General features: G+C 37.9%; 4 protein-coding genes across 4 annotated transcripts in view; 3 read left to right on the top strand and 1 right to left on the bottom strand.

Moving 5' to 3' along the window:
* Positions 1–5,130, top strand: part of CBG19556 — a gene marked incomplete at both ends in the record, with an annotated part of 10,551 nt that extends 5,421 nt beyond the window's left edge. Inside the window, 7 exons of the mRNA XM_045242829.1 lie at positions 2,598–2,816; positions 3,528–3,737; positions 3,810–4,086; positions 4,131–4,318; positions 4,367–4,535; positions 4,657–4,846; positions 4,998–5,130. Of these exons, the coding sequence (XP_045096810.1) occupies positions 2,598–2,816; positions 3,528–3,737; positions 3,810–4,086; positions 4,131–4,318; positions 4,367–4,535; positions 4,657–4,846; positions 4,998–5,130 (1,386 nt within the window). The remainder of the gene's footprint in view (positions 1–2,597; positions 2,817–3,527; positions 3,738–3,809; positions 4,087–4,130; positions 4,319–4,366; positions 4,536–4,656; positions 4,847–4,997) is intronic.
* Positions 5,131–5,669: 539 nt separating this feature from the next.
* On the top strand, positions 5,670–8,138 carry CBG19557 (the record flags this gene model as incomplete). Its single annotated transcript, XM_002646821.1, has 7 exons — positions 5,670–5,856; positions 5,899–6,111; positions 6,156–6,337; positions 6,382–6,777; positions 7,526–7,754; positions 7,802–7,992; positions 8,052–8,138. 7 exons carry the CDS (start codon positions 5,670–5,672, stop codon positions 8,136–8,138), a joined length of 1,485 nt encoding a protein of 494 aa, XP_002646867.1.
* Positions 8,139–8,258: 120 nt separating this feature from the next.
* CBG19558 lies at positions 8,259–8,801 on the bottom strand (the record flags this gene model as incomplete). The annotated part of the gene is made up of 1 exon (XM_002646822.1): positions 8,259–8,801. The coding sequence occupies one exon, from the start codon at positions 8,799–8,801 to the stop codon at positions 8,259–8,261; it is 543 nt and encodes a 180-aa protein (XP_002646868.1).
* Positions 8,802–9,041: 240 nt separating this feature from the next.
* On the top strand, positions 9,042–9,555 carry CBG19559 (the record flags this gene model as incomplete). The annotated part of the gene is made up of 3 exons (XM_045242828.1): positions 9,042–9,234; positions 9,281–9,441; positions 9,490–9,555. The coding sequence occupies 3 exons, from the start codon at positions 9,042–9,044 to the stop codon at positions 9,553–9,555; spliced, it is 420 nt and encodes a 139-aa protein (XP_045096811.1).
* Between the last annotated feature and the right edge of the window lie 4,244 nt (positions 9,556–13,799).

The raw sequence follows: 13,799 nt of genomic DNA, 5'->3' as shown, positions 1-13,799 counted from the left end.
CAGACACAGCGGTCCAAAAGCCTTTATCGGAAATCGTGACCTTTTGATCGTTGGGTGGGTATCAAATGTAAAATGTTCAGCGTAAATAATTAGCGGTTCCAGACACTTGGGTTAAAAACGTTTCTTAAAATGTTTATCCGCAGGACGAAATGGACCAAATGTATTACATTACAAAAATCAGAATGTCATGTGGCATCGAATTTGAAGATGGCATACCGGTTGAGCCCACATTTTATTGAATAGACAGTAATTTTGTGTAACAGCGAGACCTCATTTTCTCAACATCATTTTTCTAGGCCACCGTAGTTGATAGTCCAGAAATGTTCCGGTTTCTAGGCAATTTATCATGGTGGCCTAACTTTCGCAAGTTGAGTTTTCTAGACCATCATCTTTTTTTAGTTTATAAATGTCCTAACTTGCACCTGATGAGGTTTATAGGCAATTTCCCATGGTTGCCTAACTATCGCAAGCTAAGTTTCGTAGGCCACCAAAGTAAATGAGCTAAAAACCCTCCAGGTGAATGTTAGACCATTTCTAGGCGAACTTTGGAAAACTCAACGTGCGAAAGTTAGTTACCAGGAAAATTCGACTATTTTGATGGTGAAATATCATGGTGAAAAGAACTAAAAAACAACCCAAGTGAATGTTAATTCATTTCTAGGCCATCCGCTACGGTGGTCTAGAAAATTCTGTTGAAAGCGGTGTTCTAAAAAACTCATAATCTGTGAAAATATACTTGTCCTCGTGGAATACACGCTGAATTTTCTAGGCCACGACCGTCTGCATATTTACTATATTTTGATCATGAAGACTCTCAAAAATCGATAAAATTAGTTGCTTTCTTGACGATTACGTTTTGGGGGGAGTATCCCTTTCCCAAACAAAAAGTATAAAATACCTGATTCCTCAAGAGCCGCGTCTTTTTGACCAAATAAGTTGTCTTGTCCTTTCCAGCATATCTCGATTCCCGATAAGCCTTCTTGAGATAGTAAGTCTGAGTTGGTGTGTATTTTTGACATGGAATCCTGATCCCATGTTGGTAGTCAATTGAACGGTAATACTGCAGAATGTCGCTGACCTAAAAGCATCTCTACACAGTCCACNTAATNATCCCCCTTNCCTGTTTNTGGGTNTTGNNGGTNNATTCCCAAGCGTTTTATTGAATAGACAGTAGATAACAAAAATTAGGCTGGCCAAAATGGGGTTTTCTGGCGCCACACGCCGCTTTTTTAAAAGATGAATTTTTCAATAGTAAATACTTCATAGAGAAAAGATTGAAAAAGAAAAAAAAACAACAGATGATCGATCCGAAACAGGGAAATGGAATGAAATTGATATTTTTAGTCCTTCGAGATATTTTATTACTTCTGGAATTCTGTTTGAAATTTTGAAAACCTGGTGCCTGAAGCTTTTGAAAAATGTTTTCCGAAATTTCAGAATTTCCGAATTTTAAAAAATCTATGGTTTGTGTGATTTTGAAAGTTTATGGATTTCATGAAACTCTACACTTTCCTGAAAGTTTCCGAACTTCGAATTTTCAGAATTCAAGAATTTTCGAATTTCCTGGAAATTTCAGTGTTTTCATCGTTTTGTACTGTCATTCTTTACATTTTTGAACCATCAAAATAGTTTTCATTACTAAATTTTTGAAATTTAAAATGTCAAGAACACTAATCTTCGGAGTTTTTTGAAACCTGCATTCTGAAGTCCCGAAAATCAAAGTTTACAACTTTAAATTCTAAAAAGCTAAACAACTACTTTTGAACTAAACCTCAATCCAGACATAATCACAATAACTATTAATGGAAGACTAGTGGTAACTTCTCAAATACCAAATTCGTTCCAACATTTTATAATTCCCATTCTCTCTCTTTAACCTCAATTATCTGACTTCTTGTGAAACATATGATCAAACTGTTAACTGCCAAAATGTTTTTCTTGACATTTGGAGCATTTTATCAGTTGACGGTTTTCTGCTATCGTTCATAAGAACTGAGATAATTAAAATTGAAGCTACAGTGAGGGGATATTGGTGAACCAAAACGTAAATTCTATTCTCGAAAAGAAAGCGGCGTTTGACGCCGGTTTAAATTTTAAACAGGCAAATATTGCCTGCTTAAAAATTTCGCTGGTTTTTAATGTAAATCACGTGAAATTGAAAGGCCCATAAACTCGTTTCTTCGTTTCTCAGTTTTCGATAAATCGGTCGAAATTTTTCAAAAAAAAGGCCCAATGTGTTTTCTAGCTTTTAGTGTCATTGAGTCCTTGAATGACCCAGATTCAGCAGTTTTTACGTAGTGACCTTTTTGCATCTGTATATGCCAACTGTCTATCGAAAACTAAATTACTTTGAAGACCAATTTCATAGTTCGTATGATCATTTTGGAATTATGTGGCAAGGAAAACCAGATGCAAATGACACTTTTGAACTGCAACTCATTGAAATAAAAGAGGATCGATTAGTTGGAAGAGTCACTATGAAACTGCAAATGGGAACTACAGAAGATGCTGATGTTCATAAGTCGGAATTCAAATTTGCTGCTGGGATTAGTGCATGGGAAAAATTGTCTAACTTTTCTAAGAGACTGATATTTCAGGAAATTAATACTTGGTACTTTAACAAATTAGATGTTCTATGTGATGCTTCAATCCAATACAAGGATCAGTCTCTGATCAATATCCGGGATATCATTGCTGCTCAATTTGTGAACGAACTCAAATATCAAAACGATACACCTTGGAATTCAACTGTTGAATTTATTCAATATTTCACAAAACATGGAAACGTGGAGCTCAATGATTGTGTCAAGGATACGGTAACAAAGACAAGTGTGTTTCACTTAGGTGGTGAGTCTGTGTCGGAGCGAAAGTACAAGGATAGGAACATTAGTTATTCTACAACTAGTTTATTGCTGTATTAGGGCTCTGATTCGGGATCTTTGAAGCTTCTGTATTAGGGGAGTTTGACAAGAGACGATGAACACCAGATGAGGGTTCCAGATTGGAGAGAGAAGATAAACCATTCTTTGGCAGCGGAGAGGAGGTTGTAGCATGAAGATGTGGCATCGGTTGTTTGGCTCATCCGCGATCATCAGCTGTTGGGATCCTTCGTCAGCGAGTCCAGTGTTGTGGAGATCCTTTGGAAGTGACCATTGTCTCAGATGTCTCATCATACTGGCGATACTGCTTCCTTTTATAGCATCTCCTCAGCATATCCACGATTATGCTCTCGATCTGATATGGTGATAAGGGAGTGATCACGCCAAATATGTAGCGTTAACTAGTTGGAGAATTGTGTTTATGACTATTTGTGTCATTCTAGATGTGCTCTAGTATTGTTGGATTTGAGGTCGTGCAGTAGAACCTCTGCTGCCGCAACAAAGTGAGCTATTTCGTTAAAATTTCAAAAATTATGAAAGTTTCCAGACCAAATTGACCTCTTCACGAAACATAAAAACACGGTTCATGGCACCAAATTCACTGTATGATCAAATTTTGAGGGAAAATCAGAAAGTACGAATTTCCAGAAATACCAACTTGACGACTCTGCCGTTCCTTCCCCAGCTCTTCCAGACCAATTCATGAAGTATATGAAACGAAATGTCAAACTTTATTCGTTCAAATGGGAAAGAAATCTAAACTATACACTCCAAGAAACGGATCGTAATTCGCTGGACTTCGATGTCTCCTTCAAATTGCCGGAAAAAAACTGGAATGTCAAATGTGAAGTTGGATTGGTGTGTGAAAATGGTTGCTACTGTATGTTTTGATAAATAGGTCTCAGAAAAAAAAACTGTTCATTTGTTCAGTTTCACTCACGCCGATACTATCACATTTCTGAGCTCAAACAGTCTGGAACGTGTGCAAATGCAGGAGAAGTGGTCCCATTTGAACCTAGAGACTTGGAGGCCGATGATAAAAATGCAACTGTCATGTGGTTCCAGGGAGCATTTGCGCCAAAGTTCCCAGCTTGGACTGATAGTGATATCAGTAATCTTCCAACTCATTTTTTGCAACTTCTCAAAACTTCTGTTAAAATTAACGTGTGTCATGAGAACAAGGTTGAGGAAGTTGAATATACAAAAGGTTAGAGGAAATATGTGTCATGATGACATTAACTCTGGTTCCAGAACAATTCCTTTCCTGGTATAGACACTTTGAAGTAATGTGGGCAGTACCTGACTCTTCTCATTTCACCCATCAACTCTTAAATATGGGAGACAAATTCATTTCCGGTCGAGTTACCATGAAACTCGTTACGCGATCAGTGAAGGATGCACCTGAGCGTGATTGGCAGTTCAAATACGTTGCTACTCATGTAGTGATCGAAAATATCCCACCGTTTTCTTTTTTTCTTCATTTTCAGTACGGTAAAGATTGGGAGCTCTCCAGTTTGTATGTGTTGTGCAATGATGCCGTTGAGTACAAAGATGAATCTTATCTTCATATTCGAAAGATCATTGCGAAAGATTTGTGGAAAATGTGGAGGAAATGGAGAAGTTTGCGATTCCGCCGAGATGGTGGACGACTGTTGAGTTTGTGAAGGCTTTCACAAAAAATGGAAAAGTGAAAATGTTGTGGTGTGATGCGCGTTCAGATAATGGAGTCAATAAGTTTTGTAAACGTTCAAACAGATACAGAAACTGCAAATTTCAGCTGAACTCGACATGTTCGCTTATGATAGACAACAGCGATACAACTTTTTAGTTCACCAAGGTTTGACAAAGGAGAGCCCTCGCTTCCAGCTAAAGATAGAAATGAATTCCATTTCAAAACCATCTCCCAGGCGGACGTTGAGAATCCAGAATACACTTATGAGCACGAGTGATCTTTCACTATCAATTGGGTTAGTTTCAGACACAGCGGTCCAAAAACCTTTATCAGAAATCGTGACCTTTTGATCGTTGGCTGAGTATCAAATGTAAAATGTTCAGCGTAAATAATTAGCGGTTCCAGACACTTGGGTTAAAAACGTTTCTTAAAATGTTTATCCCCAGGACGAAATGGACCAAATGTATTACATTACAAAAATCAGAATGTCATGTGGCATCGAATTTGAAGATGGCATACCGGTTGATGCGAACTACATGGTTTTCAATTTTCGTGGAAAGAGACATCGAAAGTGAATAAAAGTGAATTTACTCGAGTCACCATAACCTTGCCAAAGATAACTAAAGTAAATAAAACTTGAATTTTATAAAGCTTAATTTTTTATTCGAGGGGCGATCCACCCACTCATGGGAACCCCAGTTTCTATTCAATTGCCTACTTGCCTGAAATTTCTTTTTTTTTTCGGACCCCATATGCGCCTTTAAACTCAGATTTCACACTTCAAGGAACACTATCATGATTGTACTCATTATCAAACTCTAACTTTGTCAAATTCAAATAAACAAGTTTCAAAACGATTTGAGAGAATTCTCGGAAGTTATAAGAGTTTCTAGAAAAACACTTCAAAAAATCTCCTGACCCCTCCTTTAAAATGCTGTCGTCAGGGATTACTGTAGCTTTATTCTCGTGACCCTACCCCGACAACCATTTTTCTCTCTCGAAAAATCCGTAACGTAACCTATCAATTTTCTCGTGCTGCTCCAATTTCCAATCTCAATACTGCTGAATCAATAAATCCAAAATCAGTTCGAAGTTTTCTGAAAACTCCGATCGTGAAAATGTTCCAGCGAGCAGGTCTCCTTCTGCTGCTCATTGCGTTCATCGCCAACGCTAATGCCTCCTTCAAACTTCCCCAAATTCTGAAAAATGTTGGTAAACGATATTTGCCGATTCCATCAAAAGGGACAGGGACAGCAAAAGGGACCGGTGCCAAAGGAACAATAAATATGGATTGGATTCATGGAGGTATATTGGCGTCAATTTCGAACTTCAAAAAAAAATATTCAGGATTCGACGAGAAGTACCTAACATGGTCAGACCTTCCAGAAGATGAAATTAAGAAAAGAAAGCAATTAACCGCTGATATGGTCATGGAAGCGTTCCACGAAGCATCCTCTTCTGATAACACCCATTTCACAGATGCCATGATTTTGATTCGTACAATTTCCGATCCGGATATGACTGCCGAAGTTTGTGCGGATGGCCAGAAATTGAATGCATGTAGGTTACAGTAAAAAGAAAATTATGAAAAAAAATTATTTCAGATCAATACCTAAAATCGCTATCTAAAAATGCAGCTAATCACAAACAGAGACACGAGGATTCTTGGCATCAGGACATCATAGAAACCGATCGAGACACTCTTCACATGACAATGAACTTCAAAACCAAGGATCGCGAAGATCAGGATGTCACTCTATCCTATTATATCCAGATGACCCTCTCAGTAAGTAGAGAGACTCATCTACACTCATCCTTTTCATTTTTCAGTTCACCCATCAAGACAAAGGAAGCGTCTATTCGATCACTCATGTCTCTCAAGGAGGAACCTGTAAAGTCGAAGGAAAAGTTGAGAAATCGAAAAGTGATCAAACAGAAAATGTGGTTCAAAATTTGGAATCCCACCCGACCACCGAGCTCTTCTTCAAACTTTTGTCGCCAGGAATCTATAAAAATGAAGCAGGAAAAGTTCCAACTTCATGGCTTCCAGCCTTGGATGCCAGCGCCGTGAAAGTCACAATTTGCCATGAAGGAAAAGCCGATCCAGTGGCGTATGATGAAGCTCAATTCCTTTCCTGGTACAAACGTTTCGGAGAAATGTGGCATCTCAAAAAAGACGCCACCGACACGTTTGGAATCGAGACAACGAAAATGTCGGCGGATTCGGTGACTGCTAAAATCACAATGAAACTTCAAATCGGACGGAAACCGGATGCCGATGTTCACGAGTGGAATTTCATGTTCACAGCAAATAAGTTACGATATGGGGTCCCATAGCCTGACCCCATAACTTTGAGGTCCGTGACTCTATGATCGAATGGACAATGACCTTTGGACTCCGTGGCTTAGTGACCCCATGACCTCATGACCCCATGACCCCATGACCTAGTGAACCCATGACCTAGTGATCCCATAAACCCGCGATATATTGAACCTATGACTTGAAGATCCAATGGCCTTGTGACCCCATAACCCAGTGACCCCATGCATCCATGACCCAATGACCTATTGTCCCATGCCCCTCACAACCCCATGATATAATGAACCATGGTCTAGGGACCCCATAACCCCATGATCTAATAACCCCAGAAACTAGTGAACCCATGCTCCTTGACCTAACCTACAGACCTCATACCCTGGTGGCTCGATGACTCCATGACTTTAAGGTCCAATGACTTTGTGGCCTCATGGTTCAGTGATCTCATGATTCAGTGAACCCATGACGTAGTGGCCTCAGGACCCCATGACCTAATGCCCCATGGCATAATGACCCTACGACCTTGTCCCTCCATGACCGATGACCTATTGGCCCGATGGTACGATGGCCCGATGACCTTGCTGATTCAGCAATCCCATAACCTACTGACCCCATAACTCAATCACACCCGATATCTGGCAAGATCAATTTTTGCAGAATGATCAAGGTGTCTGGACCATCGTGGCTCTTGACATTTTGTGCTCCCCGGATTTTAAGCTCAAGGATAAGTCGCTGATGGCAATCCGAGAAGTTGTTTCTGAAAGTCAAATCGACCATTTAACAACTCTGAAACCTGTCTCATGGCATTCCGCCATTGATTTTGTTGATCAGTACGTCAAAGAAAAAGGATCTTTGGAGATTGCGTACTGTGATTTTGGAAATACTAGTGAGCTATTCCCTTGGAAATTTGATTAAAATTTTGACTACATTCAGAGCGTATCGAATTGTTTGGTGTGCACAAATATGAGGTAAAATATGTAAACTTCAAGTATGACTCTGACGTCACTCTTCCGGCAGAGGACATTGCAAAATTCCGTCTAACTACATTCTCGGAGCCAATTATGGAGGGCGGTGGAAATCCGACTTTCAATTACGTCCATACTTGGATTTTTGATGTGAAATGGGTCAGTTTTTTTTAAAATTAGATTCCAACTTTTCAAAATCACAAAACTTTATATTTCAGGACGAAATGGATCAGTTCTATTACATTGAAAAAGTCGCCATCGAGTGCGGAAAGGAAGAGCGAGCAAAACGGAATGATTTGTGGTAAACGATCCCCACGAACAGATTCAAACTCAAATACAATGTAAATCTATAATAAAGATTTTGAAATTTTTGTCATGGAATCCATGTCCCATGATCTAGTTACGGCTTTGTCAACTTGTTCCCATTATAGTGACCGCATGAGTGTCTCCATAACATAGTGTCCCCATAGACTAATAGCCTCTATGATCCCATGAAATATTCTCATGACCATATGACCCGAAGACATAGTGACCTCATTATGTATTGACCTGATGACCCCATGACCCCATGACCCCATGACCCCATGACCCCATGGCCCCATGACCCCATGACCCCATGACCCATGACCCCATGACCCCATGACCCCATGACCCCATGACCCCATGACCCCATGACCCCATGACCCCATGACCCATGACCCCATGACCCCATGACCCCATGACCCCATGACCCCATGACCCCATGACCCCATGACCCCATGACCCCATGACCCCATGACCCCATGACCCCATGACCCCATGACCCCATGACCCCATGACCCCATGACCCCATGACCCCATGACCCCATGACCCCATGACCCCATGACCCCATGACCCCATGACCCCATGACCCCATGACCCCATGACCCCATGACCCCATGACCCCATGACCCCATGACCCCATGACCCCATGACCCCATGACCCCATGACCAGTAACACCGTAAGCTACTGCCCCAATGATCTGAGCCAATGTTTTTTTTCAAAGTTATTTCTTCGTCTTTTCTTATCTTTCGAAGCAATAAAAAATCAGAAAAAGAAAATAGTTTTTATGGATGAAGGAAACGCTAATCGAGACCCCTCGTTCCCAGAGTTTCCCCCCTGTATTCGATTAACTCGCCGCCTTTAAAACCAGCCCTCTCGACTCTCCTCACCCCATCATTCGACAGAATGCATCTTATTCCTCTTCTTTCGATTGTACTCTCTGTGTCTGCCTACTCCGGAGGGCCACCACCTCCTAGCGATGGCCCCAAGCAATGTGGTTGGGCGCTGACCTATCTTCAAAACCAACTTCATGCTTTAGAAGGCGCTATCAAAACAAATAATCGTCAACTATTCATAAAGCTGTTCAAAGTATACGATCGTGCGTTTTATTCAAATTAATCTGTAAAGCTTTCAAAAAATTACAGCAAGTGACGAGGATGCACTCGACTACCAAATGCGTCGTTTCAGAGGGTACGATCTGAAAACATCATATGCATTCTTCGATGGCACCTCAAGAATCGAAGGAACGTTCTTCAATGGGAAGAACAACAACTACACTACTTGGCATAAAATCGTTATTGAAAAAGTGAGAATTTCTATTTAAGCTAACTCAAAAAATTAAATAACTTTGTAGGACTTTAATTCACCAACGGGATGGCAAATCGTCAAAGCCGCCAGAATGATATACCATAAATTCTAAGTTCTGTATGACCGAGATATTGTGATTTCAATGAATAAATTTGCATTTTCAAATTGTGAATCAGTTCATTAAAAAAAAATCGAGTTCTTCATTCCTGTACCGGAGAGTGTAATAAGGGCCAACAAAAGCAAATGAGTGAAAAAAGTAGGGGGGAACGGCTGTCTGATAGTGAAAGAGAAATATCAAAAGCTGTCTTTCAACAAACGGAATAACAAAAGAATGGAGGAGTACAGGAGAAGAAATAGAAAAAAAGAAGACTGAAACATAAGAATGATTTTTATGTGAAATTTGAAATAGTACTCGATTCTAAAGATATGGAATTGGAAATGAATCGAATAGTGCGAATAAAAAAATTTCCATAGGTTCAGCATAAAAACCACAAGAATAAAAAACACCGGCTACTAAGAATACGGAAATGAGTTGGATGGAAAACAGGTGAATTTTTTTTGGGTTTTGTTAAGTACGGCCTGACGTTTGATCGATATGATACTGGTCATACGGGCCGCCCGAAAAGGGATATCCTAAAATTAGTAGTAAGTAATTTTGATCCTAATTTTCTTATTTTCGGAATTTGTCCCCGGGAAACCATCACTGTTTGTAGAACCTTTCACGATGCCAACAGAACCTCAAACTTGGGTAATCAAACTTTTATTGAAAATAATATTGGAAAAAAAAACAAAAAGAATAGGGAAATTAAGCAATGTCAAAAATGGAAAAAAATATTTTTTCTGTATTTCTTCCAAAGTATTTGACCGTGATATTTGACCACAACTTCTTCGATATTCCCGGCAAATCTCCCAGAAAATCAATGCTGAAAATTATGAATATGACGAGCATCCCGATCCCCATGAAAAAGTCCGTTTTCCAATGAATCCAATCAAACCATCACAAATATTTCGAATAAAACTTTCAGTGTCTCCAATGATATTTCCTGAAGTCAACTGTTCTGTGATGATAGCAAGTTTTTCTTGAACTGCATCTGCATCAAACAACGGTAATTTTTCTAATTCGAGGAGACGTCACGGAGCCGGTGTTGGTGTTGGCTGGTCGGATGTTCTGAAAAAAAAATTTTCAACATTGGTCTCTCAACATTGAAATCTTAGAAACATTTCGAAATTCTTTTTTTCGGCAATTTCCAAAAAGAGATTAGTGACATGAAGAAAAGAGGAAGGGGTAGGAAAAGGGCTTATTCTTTCATTTTTGATGTCCCGCTTTCCCCCTAAATTCAAGTATTAAAATCTTTAGAATTTTCGGTCCACATCCCTTTTCTTTTTTTTTCAATTACTAATAAATTCTTTGACATTTGAATACATACGGAATATATAACCAAAAAGATCCCGTTGTTTTTTCCTCTAATTCTACTAGTTAGGGGATCCTGGGAAAACAAGAAGGAAAGAAAATTAGCACGTTTCCTTTTTCTTTTTTCCCGACTGCATGTTGTTTGTGTTATTTGTAGGTTTTTTACTTCACAAGATACGAAAAGAAAACTTTTTCTTCTAGATTCGAAGTCTTGAGTTCTATAGTTTGAAGTAAGCTTTCCATCTCACGCGAATTTCACCCGCCCGACCCGCCCGGGTGTGACACCCGCCCGTCGCCCTATTTTTTTCAGGAATTCAGAAATTCAGAAATTCAGAAATTCAGAAATTCAGAAATTCAGAAGTTCAGAAATTCAGAAATTCAGAAGTTCAGAAATTCAGAAATTCAGATATTCAAAAATTCAGAAATTCAGATATTCAAAAATTCAGAAATTCAGATATTCAAAAATTCAGAAATTCAGAAATTCAGAAATTCAGAAATTCAGAAATTCATAAATTCAGAAATTCTGAAATTCTGAAATTCAGAAATTCAGAAATTCAGAAATTCAGAAATTCAGAAATTCAGAAATTCAGAAATTCATAAATTCAGAAATTCAGAAATTCTGAAATTCAGAAATTCAGAAATTCAGAAATTCAGAAATTCAGAAATTCAGAAATTCAGAAATTCAGAAATTTAGAAATTCAGAAATTCAGAAATTCAGAAATTCAGAAATTCAGAAATTCAGAAATTCAGAAATTCAGAAATTCAGAAATTCAGAAATTCAGAAATTCAGAAATTCAGAAATTCAGAAATTCAGAAATTCAGAAATTCAGAAATTCAGAAATTCAGAAATTCAGAAATTCAGAAATTCAGAAATTCAGAAATTCAGAAATTCAGAAATTCAGAAATTCAGAAATTCAGAAATTCAGAAATTCCAAAATTCAGAAATTCAGAAATTCAGAAATTCGGAAATTCAAAAATTCAGAAATTCAGATACCCGAACTTGTAAAATTAGTTCAGTTCCTTAAAATAGTTTTTTCTCGTTGTTTTTCTCTGAATCCTAAAAATAAAAGTAACGTCTTCTAACTAAAACATGAGCTCTTCTTTTTTCAGCTATTCTGGTTAAGAACAGCCGAAAGAATAAGGAAACCGTTTTTCAATGAATTATTCACTTATTTTGTCCATGTTGTCCATTTTGCTCTTCAATTCTTTAACTAAATCAGACGAATCTGACTAATTTCAATAGTTTATAATTTATTTAGAAGTTTTTAAACTGTGAAATTCTGAAAATTTTCCAATTTTTTCAAAAAACGAAAGTTTATAATCCTTTGTATAATGTCAAAATTTATTTCCAAAAATTGTATGTTTTCCTTTCTTTTCAAAGATTCTAAAATTTCTAATATTCCGAATTTTGAACATTTTTTTGTGATTTCAATTTTTGGAATCTTTAGATAATTGGATTTGAACGATGATTTACATTCGATTTTTTTCAGGGATGTATTGTTAGAATTTTCTAGAACTCTGAAACTTTGAAAATTTTAAGTTTTGAAATTCTAAAATTCTAAAAATTTCAGATTTTGAACCTGAATCACAGAATCTCAGAAACTCAGAATCTCAGAATCTTAGAATCACAGAATCTCAGAATCTCAGAATTTCAGAATCTCAGAATCTCCGAATCTCAGAATCTCAGAATCTCAGAATCTCAGAATCTCAGAATCTCAGAATCTCATAATCTCAGAATCTCAGAATCTTAGAATCACAGAATCTCAGAATCTCAGAATCTCAGAATTTCAGAATCTCAGAATCTCCGAATCTCAGAATCTCAGAATCTCAGAATCTCAGAATCTCAGAATCTCAGAATCTCAGAATCTCAGAATCTCAGAATCTCAGATTCTCAGAATCTCAGAGTCTCTGTATCTCTGACAAGGGAAGTGTTTTCAGACAGTGGTTGAGAATTTCTTGAAAATTGGTACACATATACTTTCGGACATGGTGAATAACGAGACAACTTTATTTCGTGCCCCTCGGTACCTAGAAGCTGAAAAAACGCGTCTGAAATTTCACCTCTGTTAAAGCATTAAAAGCGTGAGCGCGGTCTCCCCCCTTTCTTATACAAATTGTGGAAGCAATGAGGAAGAGCGAAGTGTGGTGTAGTGGTGAAGAGGGATGGTGATAACTGACAAGTGTTAGTTCGATCCCTCTCTCCCCCTCTCTCCTGTTTTTTGTTGTTTTTTTCTGATCTTTCTGGAAATCTCAAAGTGTGTCAAAATCTTTTTTTTTTTAATTTTCATTCAGATTTTTATTAATTTTGAAAAAAAAAATTATTTTTGACTTGTTTCGAAAAAAAACCCAAGAAATACATTTTGAAATTTTCTTGAAGCACTGCTGGAAATCCATCTTTAATCAAATTGTTAGTCAGAACTATTTTTCAAAAAATTCAAAAAATTGCCAAAGGGGGTACCCATGGCGACTTTTTTTTCAAAAAAAAAATTTTTTGAAAAATGAGGTTACTTTTTCAGATTGTAGAGAAACTTTCAAAAGTACAATTTACATTCAAAAAACTCCCAACAACTGTCATTAACCCCTCCAAAAATTCACTCCAAAAGTGAGAAATTAGCACTGAAATCACTTTCAGAGCCCATAACTTTTTTGTGAGGGGCAAGGGGCAAAAAATAAAAGCAGCACTGTGATCAGCGTGTCCAAAAGTACCAATTACCAAAGTTTGAACAAATTCTCAACCACTGTCTGAAAACACTTCCCTTGTGAACCTTCTGTATTTCTGAGTCTCTGTATCTCTGATTCCCAAAATTTCAGTATGACGTCATCAGTCCCATTAGACCCCACATTCTGATCCATATAATCCCATATATGTTTCCAATTATCCCATTCCCTTGACCTCCCCATTTTTCTTCCCCTTCTTTTTCTATTCTCGAACAAAATGAAATAAA

This window comes from Caenorhabditis briggsae, assembly GCF_000004555.2.
Source record: "Caenorhabditis briggsae complete genome, chrII, whole genome shotgun sequence".
NCBI lineage: Eukaryota > Metazoa > Nematoda > Chromadorea > Rhabditida > Rhabditidae > Caenorhabditis > Caenorhabditis briggsae.
The sequence above is the reverse complement of the archived record's forward strand: the minus strand, read 5'-3'. Positions and strand labels throughout refer to the sequence as shown.